Source organism: Podarcis liolepis, assembly GCF_965112155.1.
Source record: "Podarcis liolepis genome assembly, chromosome: 9".
NCBI lineage: Eukaryota > Metazoa > Chordata > Lepidosauria > Squamata > Lacertidae > Podarcis > Podarcis liolepis.
Window position 1 is genome coordinate 57,701,868 of NC_139564.1, and position 17,306 is coordinate 57,719,173.

Sequence of the window (17,306 nt, forward strand, 5' to 3'; positions counted from 1 at the left end):
GAGAGCAGTGCATGGAAATGCCTTTTACCTTCCCGCCGGAGCGGTACCTATTTATCTACTTGCACTTTGTGCTTTTGAACTGCTAGGTTGGCAGGAGCAGGGACCGAGCAATGGGAGCTCACCCTGTCACGGGGATTCGAACCACCGACCTTCTGATTGGCAAATCCTAGGCTCTTTGGTTTAACCCACAGCGCCGGAAATGAATGAACTGCAGATAAAATATTATGTTCATTTTTCACATGGGCTACTTGCCCACCCCTGTAATATTCTTAAGAGGGTCTCTTCTCCAGCCTTTAGAGAGAACATGGAAGTGGGGAGGCAGAAAAAGGTCCTCCTTTCCTTCTACTCTGCCATTTTTATCTGAAATATTCAACACAGTACTGCACCCAGAGCTCAGAAACTGCTCGCCCTAATGAAATTCCCCATCGCAAAATGCGCCTAGAACAATGGGAGTTTCAAACACTGGTTGCGCCATGCCTGAGCCACAAGCTCTTCCTGAGTTCAGACTTGTTCCTGCATCATTCCTTGTCCCTGGCTTGCTCCGTGATCCTTCCTCCTGGGTTGTCCTCCTGCTCTGATTTACTCTTTTGCTCTCGACTTCTGGCTGGTCCCACAACTCCTGACTCGCTTCAGTCTGCTGTCCAAAGCCCAGTCCTAACAGCATCAAGCTTGAAGTAAAGTCTGCAGAAGTCAGACTAGCCCTCCCACATATTCATTAGCCCGCTTTATGCATAAATAAATAATAATAATAATAATAATAATAATAATAATAATAATAATAATAATAATATATTTATACCCCGCCCATCTGGCTGAGTTTCCCCAGCCACTCTGGGCGGCTCCCAAGCAAGTATTAAAAACAATACAGCATTAAATATTAAAAACTTCCCTGATGCCTTCAGATAGGAAAGCTACTTATTTCCTTCACATCTGAAGGGAGGGTGTTCCACAGGGCGGGCGCCACTACCGAGAAGGCCCTCTGTCTGGTTCCCTGTAACCTCACTTCTCGCAATGAGGGAACCGCCAGAAGGCCCTCGGTGCCGGATCTCAGTGTCCGGGCTGAACGATGGGGGTGGAGACGCTCCTTCAAATATACAAACTTGTGTTAGTCGGTGTGGAAATAACTAAGTGAACGGGAAAATTCAAAATGCTAAACGTTTGTAAAGCACCATACCTAGTGTGCTGGGCCCGGGGGTAACCCATGAAACACAGTCCAGGTCCCGTCCAGAATACAAAGGTTCCGCTGGGAGTCAGTCCAACAGGGCCGAGGCAGGACACAAGAAAGGAAACCAGGCAAGGACATGTACAGGATCTCAGGCAGGATCTAGCATACAACAATGTTGCTCCTGCAACCAGGGGCTGGGTCCGGCAGCCTTTTATCTTTGTCGGGGTAACGGCCAGTCCTGATCCCCCGGCGACTTACCTCCCTGTTTCGCCTGAAGACGAGCACTCCTCCTGTGAGTACTCAGGTCTCTCCTTCTCTCAGACCTTAGTCTCTGCAGCTACCCAACCGGAAGTGGAGCAGCTGTAAGTGATGGCACAGCTGAAGGCAACAAGGTAATCCCCGCATCTGGAGCCAGGGCAGGCTCAGGCCCCTGATTGGACCCAGCTGGTTTTGTTGCAGGGGTACCTGTGCAGACTGGAACTCTTCAGAGTCAGGCTCCAGACTTGGTTCAGATGATGCCTGAGGCAAAGGATCCGGTGCAGACTGAGTCTCCTCTGGTTCCGAGTCCGAGCCCGAGTCCCAGGCCATCACACCTAGTAACTTAGAAGCAATTGGGCTAGTAGTTCTGTATGAGTAACAGATACACTCATCTAATTTATTTCATGGAGCATTTTTACCTGGGAGAAAGGACACCCTCTTTAGCTCTTGGTAGTAACTTCTGTCATTCATTGCTAAACAGAAGAAAGAGACACCGTGAAACGCTGCATTTTCATCTGATCAAATTATTTTAACTTCCTTAAACTCTGTGATTTTACCTTACAGCTATTTGCCGTCTCCACGCTTGGCCTTAGGGGACCTTGGCTTTCAGCACGCTAAGGGACTTTTGGCAGCCAACTCAACAGTGACCCCAATTACTCAGTTTTCTCCCTGAGAAGTTTGTAGGGCATTTGAGTTTTTGAATGATCCTGCTTCCTATTTAAAGCCCTTTGTATGTTTCTGTGCTACCTCCTCTCTGCTGTTCATGGTACTGGGTTTAGTTTTGTTTTGTTTCACATAGGATTTCATAGGCCTGATCCCAGGATGTTGCCTAATGTGTCACAATAGCAAAGGGACTGATGTACAAACTGGGAAGTTTCCCATCTAAAGCTTACCTCTTTCTTGGTAGTATTTAGACAAGCTGGTAGCCTCTCTCTGCCCTGCTCCTCATCTGCAATGCGGCTGTAATAACTGTGGCCAATTTTGGAAGAAATGTAGTGTCTGTGTCACCATAAATGAGATTGAGCTATGTAGTGAGGAACAGGCTGTATTCTTGGGGTCTATAGGTGGCAAGGCCTAAGTGGTCTCCCTCTAGTGTAGGATTTTCCAGACTTGGACCTCCAGCTGTTTTTGGACTACAACTCCCATCACCCCTGGCTAGCAGGACCAGTGGTCAGGGATGATGGGAATTGTAGTCCAAAAGCCGCTGGCAACCCACGTTTGGGAAACCCTGCTCTAGTGTGTCCTTTTCCTTTCTTTTATGTAAGCGTACAGTTCCCACAGGGACACGGGTGGCGCTGTGGGTTAAACCACAGAGCCTAGGACCTGCCGATCAGAAGGTCAGCGGTTCGAATCCCCGCAACGCGGTGAGCTCCCGTTGCTCGGTCCCTGCTCCTGACAACCTAGCAGTTTGAAAGCATGTCAAAGTGCAAGTAGATAAATAGGTACCGTTCTGGCGGGAAGGTAAACAGCGTTCCGTGCGCTGCTCTGGTTCGCCAGAAGCGGCTTAGTCATGCTGGCCACATGACCCGGAAGCTGTATGCCGGCTCCCTCAGCCAATAAAGAGAAATGAGTGCCGCAAATCCAGAGTCAGTCACGACTGGACCTAATGGTCAGGGTCCCTTTACAGTTCCCACAAGGAAGAGTTTCACTTGCACCACCCAGCAGATATCATGTAAGTGGGTACCTTGTATCTGCCCTATATACCCAAGAGGAACCCTGCAGCATACAAGTCTTTGCTGCACATGTGCCCTGCTAATAATAGTAATCATAATAATTATTATTTCCACTTTAGTATGTAAATTTGGGAGAAGCTCTTTGGGGGGGGGGGAACAGGACCGCAGTATGAGACATGAGACCCTTTCATTTCCAAAACACATACATACAGTATCTGTAGATAAGGCAGAACAAGCTGGTCTGAGCTATTGGCTGTTGGTGCACAGGTCAAGAGAATAGGTGTTTTCTGTGGTCCTTCAGTGAAAGCCCTGGGCAGCTTACGTATTAGGCTAAGAAAGTTTTAGGAGTGCACCTAAATACAAAAAGCAGGGATGCAAGAACCACTTATTTGCATACATATATATTTTTCCAGTTCTCTTGTTGGGAAGCTGTGATTGCCTTTGTTTCCCTATTGAGGGTCAAGTCTGGGTTCACCTCTTGGTAATGTGTGAAATTGCCTAAGAGGAACTGAACCTGGGTTATCCCCACCTAATGCTGAGGGCCATTTCACACAGAACGCAGTAAGGATGCTTGAGGAATTTGATTCCTATGAAATCCTATGTGACCTAATCCACATTTGAATGTTCAGATTGGAACATTTATATTTTTCTGGAGGAAGGAGGGTCTCCGAATTTTGTGATAATGTTCTTAAAGAGAATATATTTAGAAAAGCATATAGTACTGAGGTAAAGCACCTACTCAAATACATATGTTTGTGGTGGTAATGCATATTTAAATAGAAATGTAAATAAGGATAGACATTCAGATTTCTTTTTAAAAACGTATGTTGAAAAAATCACAGATTCATTCAGAAATAAAACAAAATGGACTTATGAATGAACATAATGTGAAATTGACATGAACTGGAAACAGAATGATCCATTCATCCTTACAGTGGGAAGCCCAAGGGGCACAGCTAACTCAGAGGCTTTGCCAGTCATGACTCCTTGACAAATATGCCATTATGGCATACGGATCTGCAAACCTCTGTTGGTTGAATTTGCACGTTGGTTTGAGACGGACACATGCAACGTCTGCCACATCTGTTTATATAATCAAGTGAAGCAGGCCTCTGGCATGACTTGTTTATTTGTACCACATGATACAGACGCTTCTGCACCTGTTGGCAGTTTTGCACCTTTTCAAATGGACTCCCTGAGAAGCATTTCTCACCTTGGGCTTTTCTGATGGCCGCATCTGAGGGTGATAATATTGTCCCTGCCTTTTTTACTCAAAGGGAGAAGCAGGGGCTGGGTGGACTTCCAAAAGTTTGCTTTTCAGCAAAGGGCCTTATTTTTGTTTCTCTTGGCCTCATCCTGTTGTAACCGATGATAAGATACCGCCTGAAACAAGGGGCAATGTTCTTCTAATAATGCAAGGCTGAGGATGGCTTCTACTGACCTTTTCCCTCTTCTGGAGCTTTCAGTGTTTTAGTATGTGCGGCTTGCTCTGGAAAGAATTTATAATCGGGAGGCTGTCAAAGGCGGCCATTGTTCTCACTGCTCTGAACATGTGGGTCAGATACAAGTGCTTTCATATCCCCCAGAGCCAGGAGCTGGCAACAAACAAAGAGCAAGACTGAATTCTTCAGAGGCATCAGGAAAAGCGTTTTGCATATTTTTCGGCTGCTGATTGCTCCGGGAAGAAAGACATCCCCTCTTTCATAACTGGAATTTCTCTCCGAGGTAGAAAGACGCTGTCTCCTGCAGCTCGCTGCTTCGTTGTTTGACTGAGCCAAAAGCAGCAACAGCAGATTCTCTCTGCAGGTGTCCTGGGCCAGTATGATATCTAGGTGGAAATGATCAGCTCAGTGGAGTTAGACGTGCCTTGCCTTCTAACTTAAACCCAGGATGCCTTTGCTCCTATGATATGGACAATGGCCTGCATGATATGGATTTGGATGCAGAACCAGCCATGTTTCAGGTCAATGCCTTTCTTTTTACTTCTTGGTACACATGTAAACCTATACCTGATGGAAGTGAGCTCTAGCCAAAATCAATGGGTTAGTCTTTTAAAGTGCCACACATCGACACCACTTCTCTTCTTTAGAACATGTTAACCTGCTTCCTTCCAGTTCTCTGTGCAAATCTGGTGTGTTTTCATTCTGCACATTGCCATGGTGGATTGTGTTTTGCCTTTAACAGTAGTCTCTTCGTAGTTACTTGAGAAGTCGTTTTGGTTAGAGAGTGGCGGAAAGAGAAGTTTTGGGTGGAAGACCGACTTGTCTCTTTTTGTAAGCGTAAAAAGGCGATACAAGAATGGCGTTGCTGGCTGTGGTGATGTGTACATTTTACCGCGCTGACTCCTCTGGTATTGGAGACAGACAATTGGGCTGGTTTGTTTTTTTTAAGATGGACAAAACTGTTTTGAGAGAGTGGCATTGCTTCCTTAGTGTATGTACACTTTTCGTTTGCCCCGTGGGTGGTTCTGGTTAAACTGTTTTCTTTCTGCTGTTTCAAAAACCTGCAAAACCTATTGGATCAGAGACAGCCATGATACAAAAGAAATGTGTGTGAGTACCAGGGCGAACAATGCCTCCAGGATACCACTTTCAACTCCCTTAGAAAAATATCTCGGTGTCCCCAGCCGTAGGTTCTAGGCATGCTAGATTCTCAGAAAGTTCTTACTGTTTGCATTAAGGGTATTTCTTTAAAAACAACAACAACACTTTGTATGTCTGTGTGTGTTTGCTTCGTCCACATTAGGAGACTGAGGATGTTGAGAGCCCCAAGCGCAGCATCCGTGACAGCGGCTATGTAGACTGTTGGGACTCTGAACGCAGCGATTCCCTTTCTCCTCCCCGCCACGGAAGAGATGATTCTTTTGACAGCCTGGATTCCTTCGGCTCCCGCTCCCAGCAGACGCCGTCTCCAGATGTGGTGCTGAGAGGAAGCAGCGATGGTAAGCTGTGCTCTCCAGGGCTCCTTTTGAATGCCACACGCGGCTCTTCTGGTGTGAAATAGCTGGTGTGCTGCCGCTGGAGAAGCTGGCTTGGGTTTTGGAAGCGTGATGTGCCTTTTAATCCCTTGAAGTCAGAAGGGAACTCTCTTTGAATGCCAATTTATGGTCTAGAGCTTTGGGGGGTCACACTATGGTGGAAGCTTTTTGCCTTATAATTACAAGCTGTGGAGGGGTGGGGGATGTCATAGCAGTCTAATTTATGTGGTGGCACTTCTTCGGCCTGAAATGTAAGGAGATAATAATAATAATAATAATCTGACCAGGTCTCCCCACCTACTCTGGGCGGCTCCCAACAGAATATTTAAAAAAATGATAGAACATCAAACATTAAAAACTTCCCTAAAAAAGGGCTGCCTTCAGATGTCTTCTAAAAGTCAGATAGTTGTTTATTTCTTTGACATTTGATGGGAGGGCATTCCACAGGGTGGGTGCCACTACCGAGAAGGCCCTGTGCCTGGTTCCCTATAACTTCGCTTATCGCAGGGAGGGAGCTACCAGAAGGCCCTTGGAGCTGGACCTCAGCATCTGGGCTGAATGATGGGGGTGGAGATACTCCTGCAGGTACACTGGGCCAAGGCCGTTTAGGGCTTTAAAGGTCAGCACCAACACTTTGAATTGTGCTCGGAAACGTACTGGGAGCCAATGTAGGTCTTTTAGGAGAGGTGTTATATGGTCTTGACGGCCACTCCCAATCACCAGTCTAGCTGCCACATTCTGGATTAGTTGTAGTTTCCAAGTCACCATCAAAGTTAGCCCCACGTAGAGTGCACTGCAGTAGTCCAAGCGGGAGATAACTAGAGCTTGTTCCACTTTGGCGAGACAGTAAATTGATTGACCTGGAGTCATGGTAAGAACATAAGGGCTGGTTAGATCATGCCAGTGACCCAACTAGTCTAACTTCATAGTATTGTAGAGTTTGAAAGGACCCTGAGGATTGTCTAGTGCAACCTCTTGCAATGCAGGAATATGCAGCTGTCCCATATGGGAATCGAACCTGCAACCTTGGGACTATCAGCAGCCTGCTCCAACCAACTGAGCTATCCAAGGAATCATCTTGTTCTTATGGTGGCCAACCAGATGCCTATGGGAAGCCCAAAAGGAGAACCTGAGGGCATACGTTTTCTCCCCACGTTTGATTCTCAGGAACTGGTATTCAGAAGCATGCTGTCTCTAAACAGGGAATCTGAGCATAGCCGTTGTGGTGTAGGGGGAAAACTTAACATTTAGTTAGCAGATGATATAGCTAGTCACGCATTTGCTTTCTAGTTGATTTATTTAGATATGTATAGGCCGCCTTTTAGGGTTAAACCACTTAAGGAGGCCTTCCACACGCATGCAGATCAGTCGGCTGCGACATTAAAATGCCATTAGCAATAAAATGCTAAGAACTAGCAGTATCACCAATCACAACAACCTGCAGCACAGTGTAAAAAATTAGATTTTATTTTTTAAAATTGCAATATTGCAGTTCTGTATCATGGAGCAGCACACACAAAAATAGCATGCTCTTTTCTTTTTTAAAGAAGAAAGCAGTTTTAAATAAATGGGTCTTTAAAGCTTAAAGGCCTATACTGATGGGGACAAGAAGGTTTCAGTTGAAACAGTCCCATGGACATGGGGACCCCACTGAGAGTGCCCCACATGTTGTAAAGTTCTACAATTTGTACGAAAATGGAAGTATACAAGTGGGATACGGGATGCAGAGCTCAAGGTGTGAACTGGATGAAGATGATCCTTCAGGTCACCTGGTCCCAAGCTGTTTAGGGCAGGGACCTTCAAGATGCCATTGGACTACACCTCTTGTCCCTTGTGGTTGGACATTCTGTCTGATACTGATGCAAATGGAGTTCAGCAGCATCTGGAGAACTACAATTAGTAGACTCGGATCTCTGTCCCTGCCCATGTTGATGTGCAACACTACCAAGGGTGGTGCAGTGGTTTAAACCACTGAGCCTCTTGGGCTCGCCAATCGGAAGGTCGGTGGTTTGAACCCTCACGACGGGGTGAGCTCCCGTTGCTCTGTCCCAGCTCCTGCCAACCTTGCAGTTTGAAATCACACCAGTTCAAGTAGATAAATAGATATCACTGTGGCGGGAAGGTAACTGGCATTTATGTGTGCTCTGACTTCCATCACGGTGTCCTGTTGTGCCCGAAACAGTTCAGTCCTGCTGGCCACATGACCCAGAAAGCTGTCTGCAGACAAATGGCAGCTCCCTCAGCCTGAAAAGTGGGATGAGCGCCGCACCCATAGTCGCCTTTGACTGGACTTACCTGTCCAGGGGTCCTTTACCTTTTGCAACACTACCATCTTTGAAAAGAAAGTAAAAATGTTTAAAGGTCTTGAGTTCATTTTGTACAGTTGTTCAGAAGTTTGTTTCCTTTCTCCCATATTACTTGAACTTTGGGTCATCCCATGAAGTTGAGCATCCTGTGGCTGAATCCATGGGATGATCCTGAGTTCAAGTATTATTGTAGGTTCATTACTGGCTTTGATGGCTTTTTGAAAAGGATTAGCAAATCCTTGGGTGGGGGTGGGGGTGTATCCATGGCTATTAGCCAAGGAATCTCCGTCTTCAGAGATGGTATTACTCTGAGTGTCATACACTGGAGATAAGCAACGATGGATGACCACTGCTCCTTCCAGAGACATCTGGCTGGCTGCTGCTTAAAATGCTGAATGAGACGGGCTTTGATCAAACCCAGCAAGGCAGTTCTTGTGTTGTCATCCAGCTATATCTGTAGTGCAGCTGCTTGTTGAATATTTCTGCTTAAGACAGCTAAAATATTATGCCTGCAGAGAGCTAGAGGAGTTTTTCTTGGAGCTGTGTGAACACAGCAGTTATTGTATTTCTGACCTTCAAATTCAAGATTATAATAGGAAAAACGTATTATAGGACGTCCCCGTGTGTTCTCAATTATCACTGCTAACTGAAGATTTCCCTGTGCAAGGGGTGATACTCAATTGTGGTTTTTTTAAACGTTTAATACAATAGAGATGTGGGTCATTAAAAAAAAATGCCCTCATTCATGCAGTCCCATGTGCAGTGTGCAAGTGTGACCTTGTGAAACTTCGAGGTGGATCTTAAAGCACAATAGCTTTTACTGACAATTTAAAAACTTGATTCTCACTCTTAAGTAGCGACAGGAATTTATGCTTCATTTACCCATTGAATTTAAGGAGCACTTTTGTACGCGTCATGTTCTGTGGCAATTGACACTCTGAAGCCTGCAAACCGTACATTCGTTTGTGGGGGAAGGAGATGGACACCTTTGCACGAGATAATTGCAGTGATCCTCCTACTGGCACACTTGAATTAAGCATTTAAACTTGACTCTTTTCTTTCTTTTTCCTAATTTCTTTCTTTCTTTTCCACACAGGCAGAGGAAGCGATTCGGAATCTGACTTGCCGCATCGAAAGTTGCCAGATGTGAAAAAAGACGATATGTCTGCAAGGCGGACATCTTATGGTGAACCCAAATCAGTTGTGCCTTTTAACCAATACCTCCCCAATAAGAGTAACCAGACTGCCTATATTCCGGCTCCTCTCAGGAAGAAGAAGGCCGAACGAGAGGAGTTCAGGAAGAGCTGGAGTACTGCTACTTCTCCCCTAGGAGGAGAGAGACCTTTCAGGTAAGGACTTGGCCACTTCTCAGGTTACCAAGCCAGAGCCACCTAAACCTAACAAGTGCATCTCCCATTCACAGGTGACCAATAGATGGTTTCTGGCCTTGTTCTCTCTTGCTTGCTTAATTGCAAGATGGCAATCATATGGAATGCAGTTTGACTTAGAACATCACATAAACAGCTCTGCTATACTTAGTTTATTGAAACATTACTACAGAATTACTTAAATGAGTTTTACTGTGGACATAAGGTTGTTTGACCTACTTTGTTTTTAACAAGTTGCTGGGTTTCATATTAGTACCATGTACGTTACTTGAAGCCAGAACTTTGGCTCGGATGCTCTAAAACCTTCTCACGGATTGCCGTTGCGGGTGCTACAGTTTTGTTCTCATCTCTCTCTTTCCTCAATTCCCTCCAAAGTCCATCATTTCCAGGAAGCCCTTGGCTTAAGGCCTAAGTCCTCATCCCTGACTAACACAAAAGCCTCATTACAGTCAAACCTCGGCTCCCAAATGCTGAAAACCCGGAAGTCAGTACTCTGGTTTTCGAATGTTTTTCGGAAGCCAAACATCCGACGCAGCTTCCGCTTGAGTGCAGGAAGATCTTTCAACCAATCAGAAGCCGTGCCTCAGTTGTCAAATATTTCAGAAGCTGAACGGGCTTCCGGAACGCATTACGTTCGGCAACCGAGGTTTGACTGTATGTATAACTGCAGTTGTTCGTATTCTGCTCTTATTGCCTCATTCTTTTCTTTTCCCTTGCTGGACTACCAACTAAGTCTCAATCACAAATGTCCTTGGCACAACAACCTTCCTTTGTGTGTGTGTGCTTATTTTATCCTGTAAAGTGCCAAGGGCACTGATGGAGTCCTGAAGGATAGTGAAGGAAGTAGTGTTATTTATTTACTTTTTAATATAACTCCTATCCCACTTTATAGCCCAGAGAGGCTCTCAAAGTAGCATACATGAGATTCTCCCACTGCCATTGGGCACTGTCTACTAGGCATCTAGCTCACTGAAGGCCTCTGAGACAAGGTTATTGGGCTAAGCAGCTGGAACTCACTCACCCAGTGACAAGTCTTTCTTTCTGACCATTGACAGGCAGCTGTTCTGACTGATTTGGCACAGTCACACAGACACATGCTGCCTCCTGGCAGTGATTTACATGAACCACAACAGTCCCCGGGGTCAGATGTCATTTGCTCCATGTGTCTGCATCCATGGAGACAATGGTGCATGAAGGCTCTGAGAATATCAGAAGGTGTTTCTGTGACTTTTGGTTATTAGCCGTGACCCCCGCTAATTGATTTACGAACCTCGATTAGCGATTTATGGCTGCCCGGTCCGGCGCGCTTCCCTCAGCTGCGCCACTCAGTCACGGCTCAGCAGAGTTTCACACAGCGGTGTAGAACTGTCACCAGCTTGATTCAGCTTCCAGACAAACACACAGAGTCCAGTTCGTCTATTTACAGCATTTATTCCAACATTTCCCCCAGGGATTTCCTGGGCTCCTCTCCGCCATTACAGGCTACGTCTTTTCCCCACGGAACACAGAGTGGGACTGACAATCTTTTGCCCAAACTCCTCCCAGCTTCGAAAGCTGACGTCAGAATGCTGAGGCATCATGGGAACAACTTAACCAGTTAAGTTCCAACTCCCACACCCCCTCTTGCATCACATTCTGATAAGACCCTCTGAGTTCAACACCTTCCCCTTTGCCTTGTGCCCCTCCCCGGCATCTTTCCCAGGCACCTGTTGAACCCCTTCAACACTCCCAGAATCACACTGTGCGACACTTTTCCACGCACCTGTGACCTGATACCCTACTGACCCATTAGGGCCAGCAGTTGTGTCTTCTCCGTCAGACTCTTCCCCCTCTGACTTGACAACCCTGCCGTGAGCTTTCTCCATTACCGGAGATGAAGCCTCACACCTGGACACTCCTTTCACAACCCTTGGAGATGCCCAAACCTGCCCTGAACCCTGACCCTGGATCTGGTCCCCATCACCGGGATCTGAACCCTGATTCTGGACCTTATCCCCGTCACTGGGTTCAGCCACAGCCTCCCTTCTCCCTTGAGAAGACTTTGCACCCGTCACCTGGTGACGTATTTCCTTTTCCTTGAAAAACTCCTCCAGAGCAGACCCAGTAAACTGTGACCCTCGGTCGCTCTTGAACCCTTGCACCCTGGTGGAGAACCTTAGTTCCACCTCCGCAACCCAATCCTGGATCAGTTGCGCCACCTCCCCCTGTGATTTGAGAGAGAAACACCAGCCAACCTGGCTGTGGTCACCTGTCAGCGACAGCACATACCTGGCCCCACCCAGACTCTCAGACCTCATGGGTCCTGACAGATCTGTGTGAACAAGCTCAAAGCTTCCTTGGCTACCCTCCCAAACCCGGGAGAACCAAGTACCTTTGCACCTTTGCATGCCCTGCACCCTTGGGACCTCCCACATTTCCGGAGTTTGTACCCTTTTGTGCACCTGGGCAACTTCTGCACATGACTGGGAACCTTAGCACACTGCACCTGTGCTTTTTCAGCATTCCCACCACCCTCCATAGGTGACTCCAGAACAAAGAAATTGTTCTTGCTCTTCGCATGTTGACCCGTTGTCTCCCTCCTCTGAAAATGGAACATGTGTCATTTTCAAAGCACATTTTTGAACCCCTGCTTCGTTAGAGCAGATACAGATAACTGACAACTATTCAGTCCCGGCACAACGCAGATCTCTAGCTCCTCCTGTGAAGGAGAGAAAAAACACGTTAGCCAATAAAACAATTGTTCCTGTTGAAAACAGCCCTGCAGTTCCGCAGTTTGCCTATCAGGTGCTGCCTGATAGCAGAAACCAAAACACCCAGCGTGTCATCGCGTCCTGGCTGGAGTTGTTTTTTCACAGTTGCCATAGAAGCAACAAACGTCCCGCTGCCTCAGTCCTTGGCAGCGTCCGAAAACCGCAACATCCTGCGTTGCTCTGAAGACTGGACTTATCTCAGAGTTCCCAGACAACTCTGCAGCACGTATCTCCCGCTGCAGCAGATGGCTGGCCTTGAAGCCTGTAGCAATGACGAACTCCAGTGGAAAAACACTGCTCCGGGGCTCCTCCCAGCTGGCCTCCTTCTCCTTCTTCCGGAAAAGCACTCCTTGCCAGCTCCGCCCCCTCTGAACCTCCACTTCATTCCAGCACGTACAGTGGAAAACTTTAAACGTGCCTTTGGAAACCTTCCGCCCCCCCGACCTGCTCAGCAGCACTCCTTGTGGCTAAAGCATCAGGGACAGGGGCTCCAGCCATCTTTAGGCTTTTGTAGTCCTTCTCCAGGGCTCTGGCCTCCTGCTGAAGCTTCACAGCAAACACAGCAGTACATTGCCAAGTGCCAATAGTCCCTTTGCCCCCCCTCTGGGGCCCACAGCCTTTCCCAGCTGTGCACCGGCTTCCACGTAGGTGATCAGCGCCATCTTGTCTTTCTGTTCTGAAGCAGCCATCTCCCGGCCCTTGCTTTCCGCCTCCAGCCTCACAAACACCCTGGAGCGCTGAAGGCCTCTGGCTTCCTGGCACCCAGAACAGTAGACTTCAGATCAGCAGCCAGGTTGCCCAACTTCTTAAAGTGAGCCTCCCACAGTCCTCCAAGACCTGGCAGCCTGCCATCCTCTTCCGTTCTCCCAAGGGGCCCCAAGCTGTACTCACAAAATCACCAGCTCATCCAGCACCCGTCCGGAGAAACAATTCCCTGCTGCTCTCAGCTCCTTGGCTCCACAGCAGTCCTCTGCGTTTTTCAGCTAGCCGCTTTTTTAGCTCCGCAGCTCTCCTTGCCTCTTAACACCAGGCAAAAACCAACCACCGTCTCCTGCCGGCCTCCTGCTCGACACCGCAGATCAAAGCTCCCGGCAGTATCTTCCGTGACAGTTTTACAAGCGATGATGATCCATAACCTGTGACTTTTGGTTATTAGCCGTGACCCCCGCTAATTGATTTACGAACCTCGATTAGCGATTTATGGCTGCCCGGTCCGGCGCGCTTCCCTCAGCTGCGCCACTCAGTCACGGCTCAGCAGAGTTTCACACAGCGGTGTAGAACTGTCACCAGCTTGATTCAGCTTCCAGACAAACACACAGAGTCCAGTTCGTCTATTTACAGCATTTATTCCAACATTTCCCCCAGGGATTTCCTGGGCTCCTCTCCGCCATTACAGGCTACGTCTTTTCCCCACGGAACACAGAGTGGGACTGACAATCTTTTGCCCAAACTCCTCCCAGCTTCGAAAGCTGACGTCAGAATGCTGAGGCATCATGGGAACAACTTAACCAGTTAAGTTCCAACTCCCACAGTTTCCCCCACCTAAATGTTGTGATTTTGAAAATGAATATCCCATCTTCCTCACGTTTTCCTTTATTTTAAATCTGGATATAATGTGTTCGATCCAGACTAAGTTCATTGGACTTGGTTCCCATTGAACTTAAGCCATGATTTACTTCCTCCATTGATTTTGATGGGACGTTAATACAACGAGTTTATTCTAGATCCAGCCTGGTATGTTTCCGAGCACAATTCAAAGTTTTGGTGCTGACCTTTAAAGCCCTAAAGGGCCTCAGCCCAGGATACCTGAAGGAGGGTCTCCACCCTCATCATTCTGCCCAGACAATGAGGTCCAGCTCTGAGGGCCTTCTGGCGGTTCCCTCACTGCCAGAAGTGAGGTTACAGGGAAGCAGGCAGAGGGCCTTCTTGGTAGTGGCACCTGCCCTGTGGAACACCCTCCCATCAGATGTCAAGGAAATAAGCAACTATCTGACTTTTAGAAGGCATCTGAAGGCAGCCCTGTTTAGGGAAGTTTTTAATGTTTAATGCTGTATTGTGAATTAATATTCAGTTAGGAGCTGTCCAGAGTGTCTGGGGGAAACACAGCCAGATGGGCTGGGTATAAATAATAAATTATTGTTATTAAATTATTCCAATATGTGTGCATATATTCAAAAATGCGAGTGTACTGCCTTTTGATTCACATCCACATGTCAAAGTGGTGGTATCCTGCCCCCTTTAGTAGTGGCTCACATTTAAAAAGCCACCTCTCCTTTTAATTCAGTGCGGAATTAACTTAACGCGATCTGCACGGTCGCAAGCAGCAACAGGTAATAATAAGGCAAGACCGTGATGTGAAATAATCTGCCCTGTATGACTTGTTAGCAAAAGCCACCCTGAAACTATCGAAGAGGAACAAACTGAAGTACTGGCGCAATCTGAAGAAGAGTGTTTGGGCTGTTGCGTTTCTACTGCAAACCCCTCTGGGAAGCCTGTTGAAGCAGAAGTGAACCAAGGAGAGCCTTTACGTCAGTCTTCTACACATTCTGCCAAGAAAGCAGCGGGGCCCAGAAATCCCGAAAAGGATCCCAAGGAACTGGGCAAGCTACGAAGGATTGAGCAGGCCGGTATTAAGATCATGCCGGCTGTGCAACGCTATGGTAGCAGGTTAGCTCTCCCGCACTGCGGGACTTGGCGTGCGCATGCATTTGGTATTTGCCATGCTGTGTGGTTTTTCCTGGGTTTTGCTGCAACGTCACGAGAAAAATAACCTCATAAAATGCGCCTGTTGCTTCCTCGCCGGAATTCACTGCAAGGTTTTAGAAAACAATAGCTGGGAATTGCAGGCCAGCGCGCTGCAGTATTAGCTGTTATTAAACACATTCATTGCAACTGAGCGATTATGGTGCAGGAATTTTTGGCTGGAAAAGAGTTGTGTGCTCTAATTACTGTGCCCTCTTAACAGGCTCTAAATGTGCAATTTTCTTGGAGCGGTTGAGCTTCGCTTTCGTGTGTGCAAAGCAAAAATGAGGTTAAGCAGTTGCATTAAAGGATGTCTAATTTAAAACAGGAATCGTAAAAATATTCAGCTCGTTACATTTTTCTGGTAGAGCATGGAGACTGTTCAACAGTTTGCTGTAAGCAAACACGTGACAATAATGTCATCAGCAGCCATCCCTTCTCTTTCAGTTGTTCAGGCATGTCTGATATGAGGGTAGCTTGTTTGTTTCGGCTTTTCTACCTGTGGATATTGCGCAGGATGGATCAGTTAGTTGGGCTACTCTGTCAGAATACAGACATGTTTGTGCATCCATGTGCAGCTTGACACATGGAGGAGTCTGGCTTGGGGTTTCTGGCGTTCCTGTTTGCTTGTTTGTTTATTTTGCATTTCAAAAAATCCACATCTGTGCCTGGTTTTGCAGGCTGGTTTCGAGAGCTGCCGTTGCATCTCTACCAGTATCCGAAACTGTAAAAACCAAAGTTCAAGTTCCATTTGCTGAAAGTGTGCAGAGATTCGTGAGAGCTTCAGGCACACCTGGAAGTCGCCGTGGGGAAGATGTGCAAGGCCCCATTTTGCAAGGGAATGCCTGAAGCCACTTTCCTGGTGCTTTTCCAACGATATCTCATGTATTTGGTTGTATGGCAGGCAATAGCAGAACCCCTGTTAGTCCCACATGGGGACTAACGTGTGCAATAACCAAGACAACGGTGTTTGAACAACAGCATCTGTGAGGCTTAAAGGAGAACCTTGGACATGACTCAAAATAGCAATGAAACACAATGCTGTCCGTCTCTCCCATTCTGGAGAGTTTGCAGGCTTACACTGGGTTTAATAGGTCTAGCACATGTGCTTGGAGGAGGTTAACAGCCTTTTGATCATTATGCACAGCTCCAGCCTTGCAACTTCCGGTCCCCCCTTCAAAGCTGCAGATACAGGTGGCATAGCTGTCAACTGTCCCTTATTTGGCGGGAAAGTCCCTTATCTGAGCGCTGTGTCCCGCTGCTGTCCCTTACTGATGATGTCCCTTAAATTTCCTGGGTTTCAAAGGAAGCAGCTCTTCTCCCTCCCTCCCTGCCAGCCAGGGAGGAGGGAGGCTCCAACTGTGTTGCTTGGCTGCGTTGCTCACCCAATAAGGAGTCTAGGAACGACTGAGGGTGGAGCTTGCATGCCTTTTGCCGATCAAATTGGCCACGTTGCCTGGGGACTCGCCGTTGCTCAGCGCTTCCCAGCGGAGAGGTGACGATGGTTTTCCTTGCTGCATCCCCTTTGCCGGGTTGCTGCGCTGTGGGAACCACCGCTTGAGGCTTCATTTGGCTGCTGGCTGGGTTTTCTGCCTTTGGCTCAGAGGGGCTCAGAAGTTGAACATACCTGTGTTCAGAAAATCCCTTATTTTGGCTGCTGATCCCTTATTTTCGAGGCTGCTGGTCCTTTATTTTCAAATCTGTAAGTTGACAGCTATGACAGGTAGACAACTCAGTCCTTTAGCCAAGGGCAGCAAAGGTTGGGGGAAGCGCTCTGGTGTCATCTTATCTGCAGGACTCCTCATGCTCTCTTCTTAAGGACCTCTTGAGCTGCCTTAGGTACAGCAAGATGTTCAGGGTCTGCAGCAGTAAGTGATTGTTTCCTCCCCCATTGTCGTCCTGAAATACTGTATTTTCTTAGGCGCCAGGTGCAGAATTTGAAAGTGGTGGTGCTAGAAGGCAGGGAATGGCTGCCAAAGAGGAAAGCTGTGCTTTAGCGGCAAGCTAAACACCTGTGCTGTTGTGTTTCCTTTGCCTTACCTTTCTG

The 17,306-nt window shown here is 47.3% G+C and overlaps 1 protein-coding gene across 48 annotated transcripts in view; it reads left to right on the forward strand.

Annotated features, from left to right (window-relative positions):
• Positions 1-17,306, forward strand: part of LIMCH1 (LIM and calponin homology domains 1) — a 222,385-nt gene that overhangs the window by 143,702 nt on the left and 61,377 nt on the right. For 47 of the 48 annotated variants that reach the window (XM_083459670.1, XM_083459681.1, XM_083459715.1 and 44 more), the window contains 3 exons: positions 5,842-6,037; positions 9,476-9,728; positions 14,903-15,184. In XM_083459670.1, coding sequence (XP_083315796.1) covers positions 5,842-6,037; positions 9,476-9,728; positions 14,903-15,184 — 731 coding nt within the window. Of the gene's footprint in view, positions 1-4,770; positions 5,060-5,841; positions 6,038-9,475; positions 9,729-14,902; positions 15,185-17,306 lie in introns of those variants that run through there. The other variant, XM_083459687.1, reaches the window with a different exon arrangement.